General features: G+C 41.5%; 1 protein-coding gene across 2 annotated transcripts; it reads right to left on the reverse strand.

Moving 5' to 3' along the window:
• Positions 1-27,573, reverse strand: LOC129776826 (pancreatic lipase-related protein 2). 2 transcript variants are annotated; one of them, XM_055782700.1, is made up of 8 exons: positions 27,283-27,573; positions 26,956-27,067; positions 12,661-12,806; positions 999-1,114; positions 787-913; positions 475-666; positions 220-421; positions 1-161 (listed from the first exon to the last, which is right to left on the reverse strand). In XM_055782700.1, exons 1-8 carry the CDS (start codon positions 27,326-27,328, stop codon positions 104-106), a joined length of 999 nt encoding a protein of 332 aa, XP_055638675.1. In that variant the 5' UTR covers positions 27,329-27,573; the 3' UTR covers positions 1-103. The 2 variants fall into 2 exon arrangements, with proteins under 2 accessions (XP_055638675.1, XP_055638676.1); XM_055782701.1 differs by lacking the exons at positions 26,956-27,067; positions 27,283-27,573 and adding an exon at positions 12,896-13,149.

The raw sequence follows: 27,573 nt of genomic DNA on the forward strand, positions 1-27,573 counted from the left end.
AATATTTTTTTTTTTATTTACTTAATTGCAACTTTACAAAAATCATTACTCATAACTATATCACATTTGTACACACTTCTACTTTCGGGTAACCAGCCTCGATTCAGTCCAACGGACAGTTTCTCACCCGTTCCTGTGGGATACAGTAGCCACCAGTAAGGCTGAAATTAGAAATAAATCATCAGTAACTAGCGCTCTAAAACTTGAATTACTGCTCACTCCTCTGGAGTATCTTGTCCAATGTGGAAATACTTCATCCTCCCTCGAATTCTGCCAGAATAACGCACCGGGAGATACGGTGGTCGGTTACTTTTCACACATCCCGATGGACAACGAAACGCCATCATCCGTTTGCGGGAAAGAATTGCATTGCCCAGAAAGCACACACTCAGAAAGTGACTACATCGCGCTTGTTCCAATCCTGTGAGCGATAATCAAGGAGTAAAAGTAAACTTATGAACCTGAAATTTTTACTTATAGTATTTTCGTCACAAAACGGCTGCTTCTGGCCACCGTTTATGCAGAAGTCTACCGTGCCGCCGAAAGAACCCTGACCAAAGAAGCCAGCATTGGTATGGATTACTTGTACCACATTGGCGTCGTCCCTCGTCAGGCGAAACTGATCCGATGCGTGTTGCTCTATCAGCGGCCTCGCAGGGTCTAGGCCTAGGCAATGGTAGGTTTGAAAAAAGAAAACACATTACGAAAAAAATCTACAACGGCATGTGGTGGAAAAACAAAACACTAGAACGGCAATTCGAGCACGAACGACTGAACATAGCTTACCTATGATTTTATGTTGGCGCTTTGTCAAATGGGTGGACATCATGCCGCAGATGTGCGCACCAAGTGAGTGACCCACGCATGTGATCTGTTTGCTGCGGCTCCCGGTGAGGGTAAGCAAAGAGTACAGCTGAGAAAAGATGTATGAAACAACTGATAACAAATGAATATGGCAGGAGAACATAACATTCAACAAAGCATAAGACCCAACATACCTGCGCTGTACATTGAGAGACTAGCTTCGTGTTGGACAGCGACGATAAGTAGCATGGATATCGCGAGATTCTCTCCCAATCCACGGCGAATACGTTGAACTTGCGAGAAAGGTAAGCTTTCGAGTGATTTTGGAGAGCAAAAGGAATGGAGAGAAATAAAAAATTGACATTTGTAGGGTTTTGTTTCTCAGCAAATTGTTAAGATGGTATACACTAGATTGAAACAAATCAGTCATGTATCGTTCGTTAAATCAAATAAAATTGTCGGATTTTTTTTGTTATGAAAATGCGAGGATATGGCTTCAATCCAATGGTGTTTCCAACATAATAAACTTCAATGCATCCGGATACCCTTATAGTGTATAAAAAATATAAAGAAGAAAATAGTAATAAAATATGTACTCATTGTTAAAAATGTTCACCGACTAATCAATAAATAGTCAACAGAATCGATATTTTGATATTATGCTGTACAATACCTACTCCGCATTTGAAACCGGTATTGGAATCAATGGTAGCATCATTCCGGTTGGTGTACTTTGGGGGGCAAGTAACGAAATTGATGTCAAAAAATGTGAGTATAGGGCAACAAATTCTGTACGAACCCAAAATACCAGATAATTACTTATAATGGCAGCATTTTGCTGTATTTCATGAAGAAGCCCTACTACCGAGTTGTTTCGGGAGAGATTTTTTGCTTTTCCCCCCATCCGAGCCACATTCAGCTTGTAGTTCTTCTGAACAGTTGGACCCATTGTTGCCCCTCTAACCTCAAGTAAACCGCGAGTAATCGGTCAAATTCTACTAAACATAGATTTAGTTGAAATTTTGTATATACAAATCTTGAATTAGCGGCTCCGCAAAGCTTATGCGATTGAGCCTTAAAAATAAATGAATTGTAAAAAAAACAGTTGGACCCAAAATTATTCATTCCATATAAAGTGATAGGGAATTATGCGGAAGCGTTAATTCGGTGATATTTAGCAGCCGTTCGTGATCAACTTTGATAAAAGTATCGAATATTATGAAGGAAATAAAATATTGGGGAAATCAGGGTAAAATCGACACCACCTGATTCATCCAGCATTTGTCTGCGAATTTCCCGATGTCCCTTGTACGTACCTACTTGTTATATCTCACGTTTCAAGTCACCCTATAGATTTTTTGTCGAAGCAAGTAACTAATTAAAACGGGTCAGTAAACGCGAGACAGTCCCTGTGAATTGCGCTAGTAGAATTTAAGTGTTTTAGTTGTAAAATTTTGGAAACCTGGTTTGTGTTTCACTGATAGAAAAAAATCCGTCCTTATTTTTTGTAGATGCCTCGTGTTTATGTTTGGAAGACAAAATCTTGAGCAATTAGCTTGAGCAATCCTGAAACTTCAGGTAACAAGGACGTTACTCAGCTTCTCCCACCTGTGCCAGCATCGTCTACTATTGTCCCAGGTAATATTCTCACTAGTATATGCCCAGCCGCTGCTGGGCGAGATGCTACGCCTCTGTCAAATTCTCCATTGTCGTCAGATACCATCAACATGAGGCACCCGCAGATTGCAACAGTCGATCATCACGTGAGCACTCCAGCCACTACATCAGTGTCATCACAACCACACATAAGTGGTAATCAGCACTCAGTGGCTACGACCAGTTTCGCTGCACCAGTGGTATCAACAAGGAGGCTTTCTACGCGGTGAATCGCTATACCAGCAATGCTACAGATTTTTCACCTACGTCAGCCACGTCATTAGTTCTCACAGGTAATTTACACTCCGATATATGTGTAGCCGAAGCTAGCTATGATACTACGCCACTGATTCAATCTTCATTAATACCAGTTACCAATCAAAATGGACAACGGAGATCCCCAACCAGTACCAACACTGGTGTTCTGATATCCGGAACCAATTCACGAAACATCGCAAAAAACATGCGTTTACCAACTAACGCAGACAATGTTAGTGATAGTAGTAGGTCTATTGAGACTAACGTAAGACGCACACCTACACTTCCCACACTCTCTGTCGCTCCTATTTTGCGCCGTTCTGGTTGGTTTTACTTGACGCGGATCATGCCAACAGAAACAACTGAAAACATAACTCATTGTACAGGGTTTTCCAACTTTAAATTCCGAAAGTAAATTGAAATAAAACACACTTAGAATTCGAATTTCGATGAAACTTTTATTTCAAATTAAAGTTTGGTTTATGCCATTATGTGTGAAATACAACATCATTCAAATGTCCACCTAGGGCTTCCTCGCACACCTTGATCGGGACAGGTAATTTTCGATGACTTTTCGGCACATATGGGGCGGTATCTCGGTCATAACTTCACGAAATGTTCAAGAGTTTGCGGAGAGTTGGCATAGACACGGTCTTTCGCATAACCCCACAAAAAAAGGTCTAGCGGGTCCAAATCGCATGATCTGAACGGCCAATTGGCATCACCAAAACGCGAAATTATGCGTCCCTCAAATTTCGTTCGCAATATGGCCATGTTCGGTCGTGTTGTGTGGCACGTGGCGCCGTCCTGCTGAAACCACATGTCATCCGTATCCATATCTTCAATTTGTGGCAAAAAAAATCGGTTAACATGCGGCCATAGCGCTCACCATTCATAGTTACCTCTCGCCGTCCTCATTTTCAAAGAAATACGGCCCGATGGCTCCACCAGACCATAATGCGCACCAAACAGTGACTTTTGGCGGATGCAATGGCCTCTCAACAATCACGTGTGGATTTTCTGAGCCCCACATACGGAAATTTTGGGTGTTCACATAGCCACCGAGCTCGAAATGTGCCTCATCGCTGAAGAAAATTTGATGCGAAAATTCAGCATTCTGCTGCTTTTGTTCGTTCACCCAATCGACGTATGTCCGACGCATTCCATGGTCACCACGCTCTAATTTTTGTACCAGTTGGACTTTATATGGATGTAGGTGCAAGTCCAAATGCAAAATTCGCCACAATGATGTGTTTGACAAGCCCAATTGCTGAGCACGCCGTGGAATCGAAACATTCGGGTCATCCTTCACACTGGCAGCAACAGCAGCAATATTTTCGACCGAACGCACATTACGATGATGCACAGGTTTCACAATATCCGCTACCGATCCAGTTTGTTCGAATTTACGCACTACGTTAGCGATTGTGTGCTCTGTAGGCCATCCATGACGACCAAAATCCGTCCGTAATGCTCGAAAAACATTTGCCGGTTTTTCATCATTTTTATAGTATAATTTAACAAAATTAAAAACGTTGTGCGATGCTAAAACGATCCATATTGTAAAATGGCTGACATTCAACTAACGATATGACGCTTTGGTTGACAGCTATGTCAAACGGTTGTCAGCGCAGGGCTGTATACTTTCGGAAGCCCGAAATGGAAAACCCTGTATTTCGAAGAGATGTAACGGTGACCCATCAAATATTCGATGTCACAAGTTGTTACGTCTGAACCGAGAAGGGGGCCGCCCTTATCAATCATCTCATTCAAAATAAGTGTTCCCGAGACAATCGTTAGAATGATTTCATGCAAGGATTTTTGACCAGAAGGTGTATCTATATCTCCATTTTATAATCGGAAACCATCAGCCGATGCAATCCAGCTACTGCCACCCGATGACCTACAACTCGAATCAGTTGGTCATCAAAGCGGTCCTCGAGCAATACAAGCCGCTTTTTTATACAAACCTTCCTCTCCCATTGTGTCTCGAGCCACGACATAATTGTATACTATCAAAATGTCGGCGGAATGAACACTTCGATCAACGAATACTATCTAGCATGTTCTGATGTGTCATATGATATTTTCGCTTTCACCGACACATGGCTTAATAGTAATACGTTGTCGCAACAACTGTTCGGTTGTCCGTACATAGTATACCGTTCAGATCGATCCGTTGAGAATAGTACAAAGACCAGTGGTGGCGGAATTTTACTAGCCATAAATTCGAAATTCATATCACGAGAGCTGCTTCCTCCTAATAGCTGTATTGTTGAGCAAATTTGGGTTGCCGTGTCGTTCTATAGCCACACCACTTATATTGGCATCGCCTATGTACCTCCAGATCGTATAAACGATTTAACCGAAATAGATATGCATATCTCCTCGCTTAATTGGATAACAAATCAAATGTCACTGACTGACAACTTTCTTTTACTTGGTGATTTCAATTTGTCCGACATCAGTTGGACTCAGAGTACAAGTAAACACTTGTATCCATATTCATCACACTCATCTATGAACTGTTTAACTGAACGTTTACTGGACAGTTTTAGTACTGCTGGCTTGTGCCAAATGAACGGAATCCTCAACGATAACAACCGTATGCTCGACTTATGTTTCACCAATTCAGAAATGGTCATCAACACAACAGTGATCAAAGCTCCTTCCGATTTAATGAAAATATGTCGCCATCACCCTCCGCTTCTTGTTTCATTGCGTAAATCGTCGCTACTTGTTTCGATTTTTTCTTCAATGAATCGTTTCTTCATAAGTATTAACTGGGATGACATTCTCAATGAATGCGATATCGAGGTAGCCACGTAGTCTTTATCTAATGTTATCCTCTATGCGATTGATCAATTCGTCCCTAACAAGACGGCCTGCAATTCTCGTGGCCCGCCCGGGACTACCAATCATTTTAAATGCTTGAAAAGGGAAAAACGTTTTACTTTGAGAAAATTTTCCAATTTCCGTTGTGTACTTTGGAAAACCCGTTACTCTGGAATCAACAAAAACTAGAAATGACTGAACAGAGCGCTATTTGGAGCTCATCTGAACCGTATTCAGAGTTATCCTGTTACATTTTCGTATAAAATACGCAATATTCCCTTAAACCGTGTTATGACTATCAAGGACCTTGGTAATCGTTCTAGATTCTGAGTTAACATTCCGCGATCATATCTCGTACATCATCACCAAGGCATCTAGGGTCTTAGGTTTCATTTTTCGCGTCACCAAGCAGTTGAAAGACCCTCATTGTATCAAAGCTCAGTATTGTGCTTATGTAAATGTAACGGCAGAACTGGATTGATATTTAGCTGAAAACAGTCAGAACCAACGTTGAGTAGGGCATGACAACAAACAACACTCATCGGCCACATCTCCGGTAGGTGATAAAGCAAGGATCAAAACTACTCTGGACCAGGATCAGGAGATTGTTCGTCATCTGCTCGATCTTGAGAACCGTCTCTATGCAATCCTTCTTACCGATATCCGTCGTCGTTGACAAAAAAAACTCATTCAATAATAAAAAGATAATTGCTTGCTGAGATTACTGGTTGAAAAATACTGTTCCTTCTTTCGTAAATCACGCCAGTACCCGTTGAAACCATTAGGACCATCCAAATTGAACTTTTTTTCGTCAGTGAAGATAACCTATACATTGAAGAACTTTTCGCTATAGTATATAGCAAAATGTATTCTCATGGAAACATTCTTTGTTACAAAATACCATGACCCACTGTCGGTTCATGTGAGCTTTTGCAAAACTCAGACGTCTTCCGATGTGAGATGGTGTAAAATACTTTAACCTTTTAAGCCCTTTTTATGTGTGGCTTCAACATGCGGGGCACGATTTTCTACAATATAGTCAGTTTATCTGCTTCGTCAACGACGTGGACATATTCGAAAAAACACATGCGACGGTTGTCGACTTGTATACCCGACTGAAACACGAAGCAGGGCTGATTGGGCTTGGGATCAATGCGTCTAAGACTAAATACATGCTAGCAAGAGCGATTGATCGCAACAAAGTTCTTCTTGGTAGTAGTGTTGTGATCGACGGCGACTAGCTCGAGGTGGTAGAGGAATTTGTCGTAGATAACAACTGACAACGGAAACAGCCGTGAAACTCGAAGACGCATAATCAATGGAAGTTGTGCCTACTATGGGCTCCGCAAATCCTTAAGGTCCAGGATGATTGCGATGGGCAGGGTATGTTCCAAGATTGCCGGACAGCAGCCCTACAAAGATGGGCTGATGATATTCGAGATATTCGAAACCGAATCCGGTAGAAACAAGAAGGAGAGGAGCCCAGCGAGCGAGGTGGTTGGACCAGGTGGAGCAGAACTTGGCAAGAATCGGTGCGGTCGGGAGTTGGAGAGCTGCAGATATGAATCGAGTGCATAGGCGGAACAATGTTGTGTTCAAATTCTATCTCTTCAAGGGATGTAGCATCGTCATAAATAAATAAATAAATAAATAAATAAATAAATAAATAAATAAATAAATAAATAAATAAATAAATAAATAAATAACCATTGTTACATGCAAAACCATTGTAATCACTTCAATCAGCACATCCAGCCTTCCATCAGATTTCGTTTAAAAGTGTTTAAAAGATTTTGAATGAATATCTCGTATAGTAAACTGTCCCAAGTTCAGATATAAATTTTATTGGGGATAGTCAAGGTAATTTGGAAGAAAGCGAAGAACGATAGAAAAATCTTCTCGGGAAATGTTGAAGAAAAAAATCAACGAACAGAAAATAAGCGCGACTTTGAATAAAGTTCCTCTCTGACGTCCAACACCGCCAGCTTGATTGCAGGTCGCCGAAGGATGCCGTTAGCTTCCGCACTAGTGTCTGGCGGACTCTTCCATCACGGCCGTTGATGGTTTCCTCTATCTCGTATCTCTGATCCATTGGTTACGGCCAGTACCGTTCAGGACAAGCACAAGGTCGCCCGCCTGCAACTCCTTGACCTCGTCAACGTGTTATTTGCAACGACGTGTTATGACCGGGAGATATTCTTTTATCCACCTGTTCCAAAATACGGTACCGAACATGTAGCATGAACATCCACATCGACTGGTGGATGGATTTTATTGCCCGTTGAACCGCCCAGCAGGAAGTGGTTGGGGGTTAGCGACTCTGGATCCGCTGGCTCGAGCGGAATGTACGTAAGGGGTCTGAAGTTGACCAGCGCTTCCGCCTCGTAGATGATAGTCTCCAGTGTTTCGTCATCGGGTTTTCTAGGGTGGTCTAGAGCGCTACCAATCGCTGTCTCCACGGATCTTACGAGGCGCTCCCACACTTCGCCCATGTGAGGTGCCGCTGGAGGGATGAGCCTCCAATCAGTTTGTGCATTCGTAAACGTAGTTGCTAGAGCCTCGTTGCTCTCCGCCATCTCCTCCTCTAGTTGACAGTTAGCACCTTGGAAGCAGGTGCCATTATCCGAATAGAACACCGCTGGCGATCCGCGTCTACATACAAATCTCGGTCATAATGCACAACACCGTAGACAAGCTGTGCACGGCGCGGACGGTGAGGCAGGTAAATAGGGCGACCCAGCGCTTTACCTGACTGCGATCTACCTTGACTCACACGGGCCCAAATTGTCGACGCCTACGTGCGTGAATGGACACACAAATGGTTGCATCGAATGGACATGAATAACCTCCTTCACGACCTCAGCAGCTTCCTCAACGGTCAAGTATCTATCTAAATAATCGTCCACATAACGGTTCTTCATGATTGCTGTGGCAGCACGCGGGTATACTTCAGCGAATTCCTGTGCATTGATGTTCTTGATGTACTGCGCGGAGGCGGGTGATCAGGTCGCACCAAAGGTAGCAACGTCCGTGACGTAGATTTCTATTGGATTCGCTGGAGTGTCTCGCCAGAGGAAGCATTGTGCCATGCGATCCTGGATACGAATTAGGAGTTGGTGAAACATTTCCTTGATGTCACCGCAAACGGCCACCGGAAATTGACTAAAAAGGCTGAGGATCGCTGGAAGAGGTGTTAGGAGATCGGGTCCTTTGAGAAGTCTTGAATTAAAGGAGACCCCGTTTACTGTCGCAGCAGCGTCCCAAACTAGCCTCACTTTGTTCGGTTTTTTGAGATGAACCACGACACCCAATGGCAGGAACCACGTACGTTTGCATTCCTCAGTTCTGATGTGGTTGCTTTGTGTGCGTAGCCCTTCTGTACGTATTCCATTATCTGCTCACGGACCCGCTCTTGCAAGGAAGGATTGCTTGCCAGCTTCTTTTCCAGAGACATTAGACGTCGAACTGCCATAGGGTAGCTGTCCGGGAAATCCGGATCATCGGTGCGCCACAAGAGTCCAGTTTCGAAACCGTGATCAGTGCGACGTGTTGTTTCCTCCAAAATCTTTCTCGCACGCATTTCTTCGTTCGACTCCAGAAATTCACACGGCCCAATTGCACAGACGTCTTCTAGTGTGAAGTAGTCTCTAAGTTGATTGTTCAGCTGCTGGTCCGGATCGGCAGATGGCGCCGCATGAAAATGAACAACACTCTGCTGTTCTGGTGTACCGAAAACACACCCGTAGATGCTCCAACCCAACCTACACTTTGCAGCTATCGGATCCATTGGTGCCCCTTCGCATAACTTTAAGGGAACTCAGAGACGAAGATTGTCCAATCCGATTAATAACTTTGGTCGGATCAGATCATAATCTTTCACAGGGAGTCCACGCACATGTGGATATCGTTCGCAGAGTTCCCTATACCTTAATCGATTGGGAAGGCAATACCAAACAACTAACCGTTCTAACTTCACTGAGCTTATGACGATTCGAATTACCCTCTCCCGAAATTTCATGTTGTAGTCGCCGCGATTGTGATTCTTTCCGCGTTATCTTACCTGTCCACTGTAGGGTTAAAGGTTCTACAGGTCCGGAAATACCCAGGCGATCGGCGACTGTTTCCTCTAGAAGAGTTATTGACGGCCCTTCGCCAATGAAACCGAATACAACCTCTGTGCGCGCCCCCGCATACAAAACTACTGGGAGCACCCGAAACATGGGACAAAGATTGTAGCTCGTAGTGAGATGACTGGCAGAGACATTCAGAGGGGATTGAAGGGAGTGTAGGAGTGTATGGTGCTTTAGGCGGCAACCGTCAACCCCACACCCTAACCAGGATTTACATGGCCATTTTCCATGGCTATTCAAGCATGTACGACACAAACTCTTTTGATGGACAATTTTCCACCGCTCATCGATGCTTAACGATTTGAACTGATGACAGTCGGATACTCGATGCCCTTCTGGATCACATGTTGCGCAAGGCTTACCTGATTTCTTTCGGTTTGCCGATGCGTTTGAAGACGACGACGCAGCTGGCATCGCGGAATGGGCATGTAGTATACCTTTCTCCTTGGGCTTTCGTGGATCCTTCTTGTAGTCCCGGCTGGAACATGGTAGTTCGAAGGATACCTGGTTTGCTGCAGTCACTAATCCTGACATGAAGTCGCTGAAAGTTGCCAGCGTCGCGTATGGCTGTCTGCTTTTGTAGACCGCCCACTCCATTTTTAGAGAACCGGGGAGCTTCTCGACAAGTTCCTGTATGAGCACCGGATTGGCCAAGTGCGTAAACTGGTTTGCTGCCTTTATGTGATGGGCTAGATTTTGAACGGTTAGACCAAATTCCATAACCGTTTCGAGACGATCATGTCGGGGTGCTGGAGCTCGATGGACCTTTTCAAGTAGCGATCGGATCAGGAGTTCGAGTATGCCGTACAAGGTTCTTAATGTGTTTATTACTTGAGGAACGCTCGAAGGAAGCAGAAGTCGACTACGCACTGATTCAAGCGCATGCCCTTTCAAGCATCTTTGTAATTGAATCAAGTTTTCGGCGTCAGTATAGCCACAAGCTGCAATTGATTCCTCGAAGCTGCAGATGAAAATTGGCCAATCCTCGGGATTACCGGAAAAGGATGGCAATTCTTTCCCCATCACCTGCCTTGCTGCCACCTGGTGTGCATCTAGTGCCGTAAGGAATGAACCAGTTGGTCTTTGCTGTACATTTCGTGTTTGGCTCGGAGGAACCCCTTGAGCGACGCTGGGAATCGGTCCTCCGTAAGTGTATTGCGGCGCATTCGGATTCTGCATACGTTGTGGCTCGCTTGGGTTTACAGCGGGCGCTACTGGTTCCCGGTTACTCGTCGATTGTGGCTGCATTTGACTGCCACATGGAATTGGCTGAAAAGCCGGATCGTGCTGCTGGTATGCTGGAACCGCGAAGCTCTGGATCTGCTGTCTGGAATCACCACAGTGATGGGTAAATACCTGGCTCGGAATGATTGTGTTAGGATTCCAATTCAGTTGGCCAGACATAGATGGCTGATACATCGGGATGCTGTGTGTCATTGCGGGAATAGCTTGTGCAGGAACGTAGCTCGAGGGTTTCTGAAGAACTGCAGCTTGACGTTGGCTATCGCTTGGCGTTGGTGGGTTCTGACTGACTAACGGCGTTGCACCTGCGGATACCACCATCGAAGTAGGATTTTGATCTTCGCGTGGTTCAGGAGAACAATGTTCCAACCAATTGGAAACCCGTTGTTCGGAGTCGAGAATCGATCCGTTCCGACTGCCACACTCGCTCAATTGTCGAATTATGGTCTGTTTCTTTTCTAGAGACTCCTTTCCAACCATCTGCTGCTTCTCCTGGAACGATTTCTCGTCTTGTAATTTCCTCTGACGCGGCTTCGCTTCTTCTTTCATGAGTTCTTCATCCATTTCCTTCTTCTTCATTGCTTGTTGCACTTCCAGTTCCTTCTCTTTCAGGATCTGTTCTTCTTCGGCCAGTTTCAGCTCATTCTGCAAACGAAGAGCCCGTGTACTAGAAGTCGTACTTGGAGTAGTCGATCGCGCTGTATTAGATCCTTGCTTCGTATTTTTAGATCCGGATTTGATCGTTGTTGAACGAAGATATCTGGTGTTTGAAAGCGGTGCGTCTGGTTTCTGAGTAGACGATGCTCCAGCTACGGCTTCACGGAATCGTTTACCCCCGCGCAACCGTAATGTTCCCATAGATTACATTGGTCGCAGGCGACCCATTTCTCATTGTGAGTGTCCGGCCGGGTGCAAGACTGGCAGCTTGTTCCTGCGGATCTTTGTTGTCCTTCCATCTCGATCCCCGTAGTAAAATTCTTGAAGATTTTGTTGGGGGGGAGGAGTTATTGTAAGACCAATCTCGACAGCACGAAAAACGCAGTTTTTCTGTTGGTTTATGCTTCAAGCTGTAACATAGTTACAATTTTATTCATGATATAATTAATTTAATTAACACTTACACTTACAAGTGTACATATAGGTTTGGAATGGAAGAATCCTAACTGTCCACGTTTTGTGTGTGCACAATTCAATAATTTTAGCACAACAGGTAATTTAAGGATATAATTTAAGGTGATTTTGAAGTAAACAATGAAACTCTAAGTTATCGAGGAGAACCAAAATGAAAGTCAGCACAATGATAAGCCACAATGATCTTTTGCCCCTATTGTCCTGCCTGTTTGACGTTTCTTTCTGTCACGCATGACAGTACTCAAATTTTATATGTTTCAAAAAAATATTTGTTTCCACCTCATCAGCATAGGGCGCTCAATGCTGAATAATAAGAATTGGGATAATAAGAAATGAGAATTCTCCGAACGATGGCGGAAAAGATTCAACATTGGTTTGAAAACAACGGTTGAGCTGAGATAATCAGGGGGCTGCTAAGTCAGTATCTCTTTGTAGCCAGCACAGAAAATCATAAGCATAGAAATCATAAACTAAAAATTAAAATGAAATGCTTCGAGTGATCCTGCAGCAGTGATTTTAATTGCAAATCATTAAATAAAGCTTCTGAATGCAATACGAACAATTTGTTGATACACTGTATCTATTTGTTTGTTTACGCTCTTACCGTCCTTTAGGAACATAATGTGTCGGCTCGTTTGCGTCCCGTTGAAGCCATGGATGATGATAGCCGTTTCGCGATGCGGTTTAAAGCCGGTCTTGAACATCGTCTTTGGATAATTCATATCGATCAGTCTGCCTCGTCTGTTGGAGCTGTAAAATACGGTACAAAACAAAAACGAATCAAACAGATCGGTTAAAACAAAAGTACGCACGTGTACACTGCTTGAAAGTTTACGCACAATTTTTCACTTTCGATTGAAAAGCGACAACGGAGTTGATGGGTACAAATGTTCAGCGAGTGGAAAATTGGTGTAAACGATTTTTCACGCGTTCGCCCTCGATATTGGAAAACTCGTCGTTTGTGTTTATATCTTCAGTGCGCTAGGACCGGTACCACTGTTTGTTGTTTATTGAAGATGTTCTTTTATGGTCGTTCCGTCCTATAACGAACTTAATTCAATTTAAACAATGTGCGCACATAAACTTTCCAGCACTGTGGCAGAAATTATAATACAGCTTACAGCGAGCACCTCGTCTTCATACATAGCGCTAACTGACAGATGCATCAAATGATTGTCGTCTCGCTAACAATAGTAATTTTCACTGCATTGACTCGGTTCACAGGTTCAATCGAAAAATCAACATTTCCTGTTTGTTTTCACCACATTGTTTGAAGCAGAACCGGTGGCGGTGGTTCGTAAGGTCGGTTTAGCGTCCTACTTGCTCTGCTTTGTAAGCACTAGGTGAGGTGTGATTCCCACGTATATTTTCCTCTTAAAGAGTAAGCTAGTGTAGATTGACTGCAGATATAAACTGCACGATGGATGTGCAGTTGGATGACATGAGAGGCACGACTTCCCATCCCGACTAAAGTTATGGTCGATTTTTGCTCGGCACTGGCAGATAAACGATGAAGTGAAACAACATATGATAGTTTGGAACCCGAATATACGAATTTTCTTATGTATTTGATACATTATTGTTCTTCCGGTTCTATTGTTCACTATTGATTCGGGAATATTTTTGGCTGGAGATAGGAACATTAAATAAACAATTGTGCTATCATGTTTGTGAATAGCAGATTTTCCTAAACTCAAACCAATTCATCAAATGTTATAGCCTTCTTGTAAATCCTAGACATAGACAAAATAATTGTCACTTACACCTTCAACAGGACTTCCGAGATTCAACATTCCGTGCACTTGTGCAGCTCTACCATAGCAACATAGGTTTTCATTTCATTCTCCATGTTTTCCATAGCACTGTTTGTCTGCAGATTAACCAAGTGATCATAAACCGGGACGCAGTGGGCGTGACCATCAAACCTGCTGTAGATGAATGTGGATAAGCAACAGCAGCATCAGTAGCAGTGGGCGCCAAGCAACTGCAAGAAAACTCACTTTCAGCACGACATTGATCTTGAAAAGAAACAGGTGCGAGTTATATATGTGTGGTTGTGGCGAGACGAGATGCGATTTTCCACATCATTACACTCGCTCGACTTTTTTTGTTTTAGTATTTGTGGGTTTTCAAGCAGAGATGTTTTCCATACAGAGCTGAATGGCCGCCTGCTGGGGCATAAGCGCATAACTATTATGATCAGACGGTATAAAATAAAAAAAAACGCTTGATTTGTCACCGTTATGGCCTCGAAATCCACGATGGGAAACACGAAAGTGTTAAGGAACGAATACCAACGGATGCTGCGGGTTCCAGTGTGTAACGGTTCCGAGTGTTTATTTCCTGTTTTATAGGGTAGGAATTGAACGCCAAGTTCAGGCAAAATCTGGTTTTCGCAGATAGATTGAAGCAAGTAGGATTGAAGGAGTAAGACGATCAGATATAAAATGCTGCTCCAGCCGCGTTTGATGTTTCGCTGGTGCTGGTTCTGTTTTGTGGGTCACTAGGGTACGTTGGGAGCATTCACATTCACTGCTCCTTTGCAATTTCATTCAACCTATAGTTTGCTTATTTTTGATCAAGGTTCTTATCTTTTCACAGTAATGAGGCACTTTGAAACCATGCATTTCGACAATTATTTTGTATGGCCCATTCCAAACAAGACTGGGAGAATCAACAAGTGTACCTTTCAAATCACATTGATCGATTTCGCTTCTTGAACTTGAACTTCTTGAACTTGAACTTGAACTTCTTGTAATTCTTTCCCGGCATTAAGCCACCAGATAACCTTCCACATATGAACCAAAGAACAATAATGATCAAGCATAGTATAATGTGAAGCTTGGCATTAGTGTAATCATTATATCTTTGATCCATAGCTAATAATAGGTCAATAATCAATAATAGGTCGTTCTGATTAATAACGTGAACACCTTCATTAAGATTTTAACTCGGGCCGCAAAAATATTTCAAGCTCATTCACAATATTGAAAACATGAGCCATACCTTGGAGGCACAATGTTTTGAGCCTTTATACCTCTTTACCGACTGAACAAAGTGACATGATTCATTCATTCCATTCTATTCCGAATATTCCATTCCAAAGATAAAATGTCTACGAGTTATATACCGTCCATGGGGGTGAGAATGGGTCAAAAAAGGTAGTTTTCGAAATTTTTGTTGAATAACTATCGTAAATTAGAGTAAAACACAATTCTGATTACGTAGATATGTCCTCGAATGATGAACTTACGAGTATTCAGGAAATTGTTGAATAATATTAATTTGAACTGCGATCAAATGAATATTGACCCAATCTCACCCCTTAGAGGGGGTGGCAATGGGTCAAAGTAGTGATTTTAACTTTCTATTAAGACTTATGTTTAGATATCGATCTCTCAAAAATTTCAAGAGAATTTGACAACATTTAAATGTTTTGAATGATTATTTGAGTAACGAAAATAGTGTCAATCCACCTAGAAGTACGATGGAAATGTTTATATATAATTTTTTTCTTTGTTAAATCTGCCCTCGACGATGTCTTCTGCCGAGATGCTGGTTCCTGGAAGGATATCAAACTTCTCAAGTAACTTTCGTCTCGGTCATGAGGTGAGGTCCCCATGGTCTAGTGGTTAGCATGGCGCTTGGCAATATGGGGGCTTCGGGTTCGATTCCCGTTCGGGTCAGAAATTCTATCGACAAAGTTCGTTTTTCTTTCTCACAGTTTCCTGTGCGTGATGGGAAGAGCAAAATGACCATTGCCAGTCACTAAGAAAAGCTACAAAAACCCAGCTCACCTTCGGCGCACAGACTTTGAGTTTTTCGGCAGTGGTAACTGTTGTCTTCTCCCTGGTAGCAGCGATGACATCGTTTCGGTTTCTTCTTGTCCTCTGTCTCCTCCCTCGACGCTCGACGCCCACCGGCAATCGATACTAACTTTAAGACCACGAAACTATAAGAGTGGCGCGTGTATGCGTCTGTGTGTGTGGCGGCTTTCTTCAATGACCAGCCTTTATTTCCTCAAGTGAAAACCTGTATTAATGCTGGTGCTTTCTTGGTCGCTTTCTTAGTGGTACCATTCTCCTCTCCGGTGGATTCCCTTTGCCCTTAGGGGGAACTTTTAATGAACCCGACGCACGAATGCCGTTTGTTTGCGTGAATAGGCTCTTGGCGCTTTCATGATGAACGGAGTTAGCTTCGTCACAGCAGCGATAACATGCTCCAATTGCTGTACAATTGTAACTGAGGATGTTCTCCCTTCTTTGTTCGTATTATAAAGATTTTAAACTTTGCAGTTCATTCGCCTCTAGTACGAGTGGATTTCCTAGCGGGCACCCGCGGGTATACCGATTTGTGTGATTTCAATAGCCTGTCTTGAAGGCAATTTTGAAGCTATTGAAACAAGTTTTTGGATCAATAAATAACAAGCACATAACGCGTAGACATTTTATCTTTTGAATGAAGTAAACACTTATCATATCATTTCGTTCAGTTGTTTAGGAGGTATGACCGCTCAAAATCTTATTGTACCAACGTAAGGCTTTCGTTTTAGAAACTTTGAACTCACACTTCAGTATAGAAATGAAACACGTAATCCTACGTCAAAAAACTGATGTCAAAACATTACAGAACATTCATACATTTAATTTTACCTGATGGATTCCACGCCAAATTAGCTGATTTTGAAGCGACCCTCTTCTATTTTTTAACCTTGTACATTAGGTGACAACTACCCAAAATATATTTTTATCGATTTTATTTTATATTTTTGCTCTTTCGAAGTTCCCGCTTCATTATTGCCCAGTACTGCTCCACCCGGCGCAGCTCCGGACAGTTTGGCGGGTTCATGTCCTTTGGAACAAAATGGACAGAATTGGCCTCATACCCCTCCAGGACACTTTTAGAATAGTGGCATGATGCCAAATCTGGCCAAAATAGCGGAGCTTCGTCGTGCTGCTGTAAGAACGGCAAAAGGCGCTTCTCGAGGCACTCAGATTTGTAGATCTCGCCATTTACTGTGCCCTTTGTCACGAAAGGCTCACTCCTTAGTCCTCAAGAGCAGATGATCTGCCAAACGAGATAATTGGAGGCGAACTTCGACATTTCCTTCTTCTTAAATTTGTCGTCCACACCGAACTTGCTCTTGCCAGTGATAAACTCCAACCCCGTAATTTGCTTAAAATCGGCCTTTATGTACATTTCGTCGTCCATCACACAAGCAGCCATATTTTGTCAGCATCTTCTCGTAGAGCTTCCGTGCCCGAGTTTTAGCCGTCGATTGTTGCCGCTCATCGCGGTTTGGGAAGTTCTGTACCTTGTATGTATGTAGTCCAGTTCTCTTCTTTGCATTCTTGACGTAGCTCTGCGACATGCCGATCTTTTTATCCAAATTGAGACGTTGACGACGCTTGAGACGGTTGGATTTGCTTTAATCATCCGCTCCACCTTTCCCTCTGTCGTTTTGTTCTCCAGTCCCGGTTTTCTTCCAGCTCCTTTGCCGTGGTCCAACGTCAACCGGAACCGCTTCAACACTCTGGAGACGGTTGAATGGTGAATGCCGGTGCGACAGGTCAGGAAATTCCAGGTGTTTGGAAAGAATTTGTTCTCTCGACTCGCGTTGGTTCACCTCCATTTTCGTTGAATCGAAAAACACGACTTCGAGTTTGACAGCATGTAGACAATACACATCAAAGAGAAAGTATGCAAAATTTGGTTGATTTTTACCCAATGGTAAAAAAGTTATGCCCTGTTGAATGTGTCGCAATAATTTCGTGTTCGCTTTTTAAATTCAATAGTCATTGAATTCCCAGCAATGTAACTCCACACCATATTTTAAACAGACATCTGAATTTCGAGTTACGATTTGTTCGAAAAAAAAAATTGAAGAACGTAGATGGTCGGATGATTTGGCGAGGAATTGCTCACCAGTAATAAAATCATTTCGTTCTAGATTTTCAATGCTGTCGATAATATCCTATAGACAACTCGTATCACTGTTGGGATTTTTGACTACCATTCGTGGAATTATTAAATCATAATTCAATCGGGTTAAACGGAAACAATTTCTTAGTCGTAGTGATTCTTAATTTTGGCTGCATTTTGAGAATTTTAAGTTCGAAAAACACACGAACAATCCACATGAACTTTCGCAGGGAGGCGATGATCTTTCTTCCGTTGAAAACGGTTTCGATCTTGTCGAATTGATTCTCCAAACGACGTAGGGATCGATCCACTGATCAAATCGACACCAAAGAATCGATCTTTGCTGAATCAATATTTGTTAAAAGTTTTTTTTCGATTTATCTTCTTATTCTATATGAATGCCGTCTTTCCTTTAAATAGGGAATATAAATTTCATATTTCTATTCAAACATCAAAAGCATTTTGTTTTGTTTCTCAGCATGAAAGCCACAGCCTCAGGGCTTTCATCTTTTATCGCCAGGTAGTCGTTTTATTAAATAAATTAATTGAAAAAGTATTATTAGAAATTCAACAACCGTCCAGAACTCAGCTGACATTGATCCTATAAAAGCCAATCATGCCATACATTCGTCGTTTAGTCGAAGCCGATCCTTGATTTTGGTGCCAGTTCTAGAAAACAACCTTTCCTATTCCTATGCGCAACCTTCATCCCATCAGTAGCTGCCGCTAGTTCTGTCTCTGTCAGCATATGTACAGAAATAAATCGTAGAAGAAGCGTTCCGAATGTTGACATTATGTTTAAAAACATGTTAGGTCGCCTTTGGTGAGATAAAAAATCGATGTATACTGAAAAACAAATCTACAAAAAGTTTTTTTAATATCGAAAAGTTCGAAAACAAAAACAGGAAGTGGGTTATATCTATGGTATAACCGCAAGGGTGACGTAGGACTATCGTTGATTTAGAGATCATTTGTATGAAGTTGAATCTGAATTCATTCTGAATGAATGAATATTTGGAGAACTTCGAAAACGAGAGCGTTACGTTGGAGGCACAAGGTTTTATGCATCCAATATTGGGTACGGAAATATCCTACTGATGGGGAAGAATAATCTTCAGAAGCTATCCTGTTGATTGCGATTGATTGAAAAATCACAAAACCTAATGTATTTGGTCACAGTGTTACATGGATAGAAAATATTAAAATAAACTCTTTCATATGAATGTAATTTTAAATTCCCAGAGGAACTGGCAGATTATTTTCAGTAACGATTAGATATTTCCACATTTTCCTCGATACTGGAAGCCCATCAGTGGTTAATGCTAACTCGATAACCATCTGTTAATAGCACTTGATTGAAACATATTTGGTCACAGTGTTACATGGATAGAAAATATTCAAATAAACTCTTTCACATGAATGTATTTTTAAATTTCCAGAGGAACTGGCAGATTATTTTCCGGATCTTTCTCGATCCAAACGGAAAGAATTCCGTGCGTGTATGTGTGTGTATGTAGCGGCTGCTTCGAGATCTTCCCGGGGAACAGTTTGTAGCATCACTCTCCTCCTGATGGATTCCCTTCTGGCCTAAGGTGCACAAACAGGCTCTTGGTGACACCGTTCATCCGCGCTTTCATGATAAATGAAGAGCTTCACCACAACAGCGACAACATGCTCCAATCGCTGTTCAATTAGAACTGAGTGGATTTCCGAGCGGCGCTCGCTTATATACCGATTGGTGATTTCAATAGCCTATTTTGAAAGCAAATTTAAGACTATTGAAACAAGTTTTTGGAACAAGTATAGAACGTAAGTAACAAGTATAGAACGCGTAGACATTTTATCTTTCGAATGAAGTGTTTATCATACCATTTCGTTCAGTTGTTTAGGAGCTATTAACACTCAAAATCTCGGTCTTCGGCGTAATGCTTTCGTTTTCGAAACTTTGATTTTACACCCCGGTATAGAAATGAAAGACGTAGTCCTACGTCAAAAAAAAGGTTCTCTCGATTTTCTCGAATACAAAAGATCGATCCTAAAAATCGAAAAACGGAATGGAAAAGATCGATCTTCTAAGAATCGAGATCGCCCAATCCTAGTGTGATCTATTATGACCAATTGAAGCCTGGTGAAACGGTCAACATTGCCTGAAAAAACGGAGAAAAGCTCTGTCATGCACAAAATATGCACTAGGCGAGAGTATAAGACATCTGCGATTTTTCTGGCTCTAGCCAGCAAGCAGCCTACGAGAGAATTGGTTTTGAATTTACTAATTTAACCTTTTTGAACTTCAAAGTTTGTTGTTTGTATAAAAAGAAAAAGAAGAAGATACAGGTTTTGCCAGATGTTGCTCTGCGGATTGTGCAGCCAATGCACATGCAGTGCAGGGAGTGCATTGACACTAAAGCATCAAATCCTATTAATCTGTACATTCTATACCGATACTTCAAATATGATTGATTTTAAGCAAACATTGAACATTGGCTAGACTTTAGATGATTTACATAATAATAGAATTGGGACATCTCTAAAATTTATTTGATATGTTATTCATTACGATTCCATAATCCCATTTGTGCGCTTACCTACCCGAACCGTCAATGACAGGAAACTAATGAATTCCTTGCTGCCAGTTTTCAACTTCTTCTTCTTTGTTGACACTTGTATTACTTATGTCACTTTTATTAGTACTTAGTTGAGATTTCTATGCCAAATAATACGCTTAAAAATTATTCTATTTGACAAGCTCAAAAATACGCGTGACCACAGTGCAAGTCGGAAGAAATTTCTTTGACGAAAAATCCCCCGACCAGAACTGGAATCGAACCGAAGCCCCGGTATGATATGTGTGTGACGGTATGACGCTAAGCACTCGACCACGGAAGCACTCTGTTTTCAACTTATTTTGTATAAAGAAGCCATTCGCGATTTGAAACAGTCTCAATCCACCTAGCGAGCAGACAACATTCATTCTTAATGCTGATATCACACACATATACACCCACAGCTCTATACAAGAATCGGAGGAATGGAAAATATTACAAAACAGCAGTGGGATTTTAGTCAGTGGAAGCGGTGTATCGATTTCATTTCACGGCGTTGAATACCAAGAAGTGGCGTTATTTTATGTGAATGAATGGAATACACCCAGGTTTTTTTTTACGTGGAGGATACGTACCTCGTAAAAAAAAACCGCGTTAATTGGAAAATCCGCGTAAAAAAAACCATGTCACCTAATGATAGATATCAAATGGGACTATCCTTACGTAGAACGGAAGTAAAAAGTCGATTGTTACTCGCTTCCGAAAACGCGTAGTTTTTTCCTGCAATTTCGTTGGTTACTCGTAGCTATAGTTCGGTTTTCCTCACGAATGAGGACATCTGATGTTGCTAGAAGATTCTTTTGTGATGTGTACACTCTACTGCCGAGGCAAGTGCAGTACCACTGTTGGGCCGTCCAGAGCTGAGTAGATAGGGAAATCCATTGACGAATCGCTGCCCGTAAAAACCCCGCCCCGTTGTACAGCCCGCTGAGCTACTCGTTACCCAACACCTAAAATCCACGTAAGAATCGTGATAAGGTGCAGCACTAATTTCTTTCATAAGCGCTAAGCTCCGTTACAAGCACTATTTACCGTAATATGCTCTGAGGAAACATAAATGTCAAGCATTATATGAATAAGAATCCCGCGTTTCGGTTGGTCGATTGGCATAAGTTACATCATACAGAGATATGGATTACGTGATTGCGACATTTTCTGCTAGACGTCGAAAAGTCGCTTTCTTTCAAAATTGCAATCAAATTCATTTCTTGAGGTTCGTCCCGGACGAGAAGAAATCTTGGATTTTAGTTACATTGTGTCGGACTCGAGCATCCTTGGTATGCTGACATTCCAACAAAAATGGCTAACAATTATATTCCTCTGTCATTCTTGATCTGTCCATGCGACAAAAAATCCATGGAATCCCAGATCATCTACGCTCCGATTTCATTCCGCCGATATTTTCGGCAGAATTTGGGAAAGTTAGATCTGCTAAAATGTTCTTTACTGACGGTTCATTCATAAACGGGTCCACTGGCTTCGGCATCTTCAATGCAAATTCCAGTGCCTCTTTTAAACTCAGAGATCATTGTTCTGTGTTCGCTGAGCTGGGTGCGATAATCTATGCTCTAGGGATCATTCAAACACTGCCCATCGACCACTATTTTATTTTTTCAGACAGCCTCAGCTCAATAGAGGCAATCCGCTCAATGAAAGTTGATAAACGCTCATCTTATTTGCTTACAAGAATAAGACATCTATTGAGTGTTTTGGTCGAAAAATTATTCAAGATTACCTTAGCATGGGTTCCCTCTCATTGCTCGATTCCGGGGAATGAGAAAGCGGCCTCGCTAGCTAAGGTGGGCGCTTCAGAAGCCACACTTTTTGAAATGTAAATTGCTTATAATGAATTTTTCACATGTCACTGTCACTGACGAGGACACACTTCTATGTTGGCAGCGCATGTGGAGTGAAGATGAGTTCGGTCGTTGGTTACACAAGATAATCCCTAAGGTCTCAACGAGTGTATGGTTCAAAGGATTAAATATAGGTCAAGATTTCATTCGCGTGATATCTCGACTTATGTCCAGTCACTACAACCTAAACTCGCATCTCTATCGCATTGGGTTCGCAGCAAACAATCTTTGTGATTATGGCGATGGCTACCACGATATCGAGCATATTGTCTGGTCGTGTATTCGGTTTAATGCTGCCCGCTCTCAGCTCACCAGAGCATTGAGGGCACAACGCAGACAATCGGAAATCCCCGTCCGGGATATCTTAGGTAGCCGTGATCCTGATCTTCTGCTTCATCCTGTTCCTCAGAAACGCCGATGTCAACGTTTAATGATGTTTCCTTCGTTGTGTCCCGATTTCATATCCCTCCTATCCGATCTATAAACTTTTACTTAGTCACGGCAATACATACACACACTCTTCACAGATACACGAGCCGAAGGTTGTGCAGTCCACTGATCATTCAACAAGAGCCAAAGGTTGTACCGCTCATGACAACTCTACACGAGCTGATGATTGCGCCGGCTAGTGACTATTCTATCCAGTCTTGTTAATGGTTACCATCGTATCACTAATTATGGAGACGTATGTGCTGTGTCATTAATGAACATCATAACATGAACAGTCAAAGTACCGTCGACCTAAAAATGTCATATGATATTTCGGTTTTTTCCGTTTTATTCATTAGCTGTTCATCGTCCCGTAATTAAACAACAAGGGAACGCTCACCACTTGAAACGTTCATTCAACACATTCGCACTTGATAGGGAATAGTTTGTCGGTTGCTTTGATCCTAACAATCCATCTAAATATCATCCATCGTGATGTGTGAGTGAGAAGATGGATGTATATGTGCAGCTACGCTTGAATGCAGAATAAAGAGAGAAAAAGAATGCATACCACTGCATTTTTAATGTCAAATGACATTAAGGTGAAGGTGGAAGCTAGCCATTGTAGTAGTATAGGTAAACCCTCGTGTAAAAATGGGGTAATAGTGTTTGTGAGAGAAGAGCAAAGCACACGTAAATAGATCAATTCACTTATCAGACTGTGTGGCGCTTCATTGACACGAGTCTTTGAATACATTTGAAAAAAAAACAAATAACAATTCAATACTAAAGTAAAATGTATGAACGATATGTTCCGATGAACAATTGCAAAATATAAATATATATAGAAGGTGCATTTGCATATGATTCTGATTATACGCGAGCGTAACATGAGCAAATTTATAACACATGCGAATTGGGGCTCTTTTGGTATTAACAAGTTCTTCCGCATAGTAACTCGATGTTGATAATTCCTTAATATTTTCCTTCGTTGATCGTATTGTTTTCACATATTCACGTTGGAAAGCCTTAACCCTTCTCTTCATTGGCCGAGGCATTTAGATTGAATTTAATACTTTTCCGTTTACTGTTTTTGAAAGCATAGGCAGCCGTGGCAGTGTTCCGAGCTCTGCAATACAATTTTCTTACCCAATGTTAAAGTTGCTAAAACTTACATTATAGACCCATTAAACGTAAAAATAATAATTGTATTGATTTCAACACAATTTTATTCTATTGATTTTCATGACATGGGACGCTATGACTCCGGAATAACATTTTATTGAGTGGTTTTTATAGCTGTTTCGATGATGTTGTTTGGCATCAGTGTCGAAAAAATAACGATGCTTCCACCAATACAAACAAAACCATTGCAGAAGATTGAGAAACGATTTATTTTTATTACGAAATTTAACTTTCAGAGCACTTGCTCGAGTTTTCCGACGTTCTTCACTATACGGTGCGAAAGCAGATGAAAATTTAATATCTTGTGAGTAATCGATTAGAGTTTGGTTAATATTACTTGATGGGAAGTGTGCGAAAACGATCATTTTCTTCACACTGTTTCGCAAAATTATTGATTTTCGGGCGAGAGGTGAGGGAGGGAGATGAAAGAAATGAGCGCCATTGTGGCTAGCTTCCACCTTCACCTTAAAACTACAGTCAAAGTAGCCGGAATTAAAGGATGGTCATGAGCACGAATGGTAGAATGGAAATAGCATATTTTCACCGCTCTTCTGGGTACGTTAGACAGAAAGAGAGAATATATAAACGTTTCGGTTGATTGTCGTGTTTGCGGCTGTGCGTTTATTTCAGAGGAACCGAGCAATGCTTTCTTGGTCACATTCGCAATACATATTGAGCTGTGACTCTCGTGCAAGAGCAGTGTGTGATGGTTGAGAGAAATGTCGACCGTTTACAACACTGATTCTATCCTGGATTCCTCGAGTCGAGAAGACGCACCACGCTAGATATGGGGTACAGACTAGGAGGCGTTGCTGATTAATGGTCAGCTGCATCCCAATAGGGAGTATCCTGTGTCGGGCACACGTAGAGAGCATTGCAGACTGCAACATCCCAATTATGAGAACACTTGTAATACTAACCTCGAGCCAACCGCGAGTAATCGGTTACATATTACTAATATAGTTGTAAGGCAAACATTGTCGAAATATTGAACTCCCGGCCCTGTCAGGCCATATGAGGCTTAATAAAAATATATATTTTGGAAAAAAAATGGTGATCGCATTACAGGAACATAACGGTTGCTCTGTTTTGTCAATTAAGTAGGAGCGAGTGAAGAAAATGTAACCAAGCCGGAGACGGGTGAGAACCGGTCTTTATCGACTGTTGTTTCAGTCGAACCTAGGAAGTGTAGTGTTTTTAATATTGTGAAGATGGGTTGGATGAATGCTTCTTCAGGATATAGCCCGGCTTATGCGTTTCACTCAAAGGATGATGTTAGATGGAAGACAAGGAATATCTTGAGGGTCTTCATTTCTCCCCTTGCCAGCCGGCTTGTCGGCGGCTTTGTTTCCGAGAATTCCGGATGACCAGGAACCCAGTATGCGTTTGTTGGTTGGTTCAGTTTTTATAGTAGTATTCCGCGCATGCCACGTTGCAAACTTTTAAGTTTAACATGTTACATTGCATCAGCCGGGAGGTATGAATTGTTTGACTCAGTGGCTTTCATTTTTTTAGTTTCACTGTAGACAGCAATTAGCCAACGCTATATGTTGAGGGTGAGACTTAAGATGGGCAAATGCGTGATTTTATTGTAACTTCAAAACCAGATTGTTAAATTCGACGACGAATTATAAAATTACGTTTCTTCCTGAGTTAATATCGAATAAGATATTTGATTTGAAGGTGAATTGAATGTAAGAAGTTTTTAGTTCTACGTTATCAATGCGGTGGTGTCTTGGACACCACCCTCCCATTTTTAGGTAACACAGTGGAGTAAAAATAATGGTTTGAATGCTCATCAGCCAGTGCTTAAAATGATATTACAGCTAAATTGAAAAAAGATAGGACTTGAGTGTTCAAGAACGAATTGCAGAGCGATTAAAGGTTTGGTTGATAGAAACAATGAAGTTTTTTCATGAGTTTTTAGAACTTTAGATAATTAATAAAAACGCATGAATGTTTCAACTTTTAATTTTTTTATTACTAACATGTTACAGAGATTGAATATTTTACATCAGTATCCAGTACAAACATTTTTCATCTTTGTAATGGAAGCAACATAACTGTTGCGTTCTTTTTGAATTAGATTTCGACTCGATTCTTTGTTTTTAAGAGGCTTTAAACTTTGCAGTTCATTCGCCTCTATTTGAATTAGAGCCAGTTTAAGGCAAATCATTATCGAATCAATGTAGGTTTTTAACTCCGGTCAACTTCGTAGCCACTTGGTTACGCGTTCGCTTACTAAGCGATCGATCGTGAGTTCAAACTCAGGGCCCTCAATTGACCATCTTTGTGTTATTATAGAATAACTACGTCCACGCAACCATCATCAGCGATGGAGATCGATCCACGGTCGAAATAAGATCGATTCGTCCATACAACTGCTCTGCTCTGCAAGAAACATCGGGCTGCTGTTCTATAAATAACCCAACAATGATCAATATCAACTGTCTCCGCTGTCCGGTCTGCTGAACAATGGAAGAACAGATAGAATAGCCTTACACCTAAATGGCAGTGTAATTTACCATAATGTAATTGAGCAGAAAACCTAACGCCTAAATGGTAGTAGTAGGTAGTAGCTACTGTGTAATTTACAATTTATAGAAACATTAACATATGTACATGTACACGATAAAAACTCGACTCTGTTACAGATAAAATGCTAATGAGCCTAGTAAATAAATAAATGGGATAAAAAAAAACTTTCCTATGCTACTTTTTGCGAAAACAAAAATAATAATAAAGAGACACAACACCCAGAAAAATAGAACACATGGAAAGCGTTACATTTATCACAATTAGATATCAAAAGAGACAGTGGTGTTACTTTCGGTCATCATAATATCTCCAATATAATGTTTCGACAGTTGGACTCACTGAAATGACTTAAATAATTATACTTACGTTGTGTAAAGAAAAAATCGTATATCCTCATGGGGACAATCGTAATCCTTTCGCCACATACACTTGAAAAAGTTGAGATCAAAGACACCTCCAGAAAATAAACAGCAAATCTCTGAAAACATCGAAATATTTATCGTTCACATTTTTTTCACTTTGCTAATCATTTTCAACTCCATAATTTCTTCATTTTTTGCCATTTTTCAACCCATGCTACATAAATTCATAGCCACAATTCGCTTTAAACGGAGGAAAACACTTGAATTCACCGCTCGCAACAAATGTTCACTCGTTTCCATAAACCATAATAACTATCGCAGATTAAATTACCTGTTAGCAACGATAGAATCAATAACAGTCGCACCAATAAACTCATTATAATACAAGCTACGGTTGACTATCGTTGGGACCAAATCGTTCACCACCACTCAATCAGTGACCTATCCCTTCAATCCGCCGTAAGTAGATTGATCGACTTTCATCTATTCCACTTATAAAATCCCACCGAACACCAGACGCAAGTTTTCATCACAATATGCACCCCGTTTTCCGATCGAAGATTTCAGAAAAGCGCGACCTCATCGTTGCGAAAGCGCGGGTAGAACTGAAAACGCGCTACCA

The sequence above is a fragment of the Toxorhynchites rutilus genome, chromosome 3, assembly GCF_029784135.1.
Source record: "Toxorhynchites rutilus septentrionalis strain SRP chromosome 3, ASM2978413v1, whole genome shotgun sequence".
Taxonomy (NCBI): domain Eukaryota; kingdom Metazoa; phylum Arthropoda; class Insecta; order Diptera; family Culicidae; genus Toxorhynchites; species Toxorhynchites rutilus.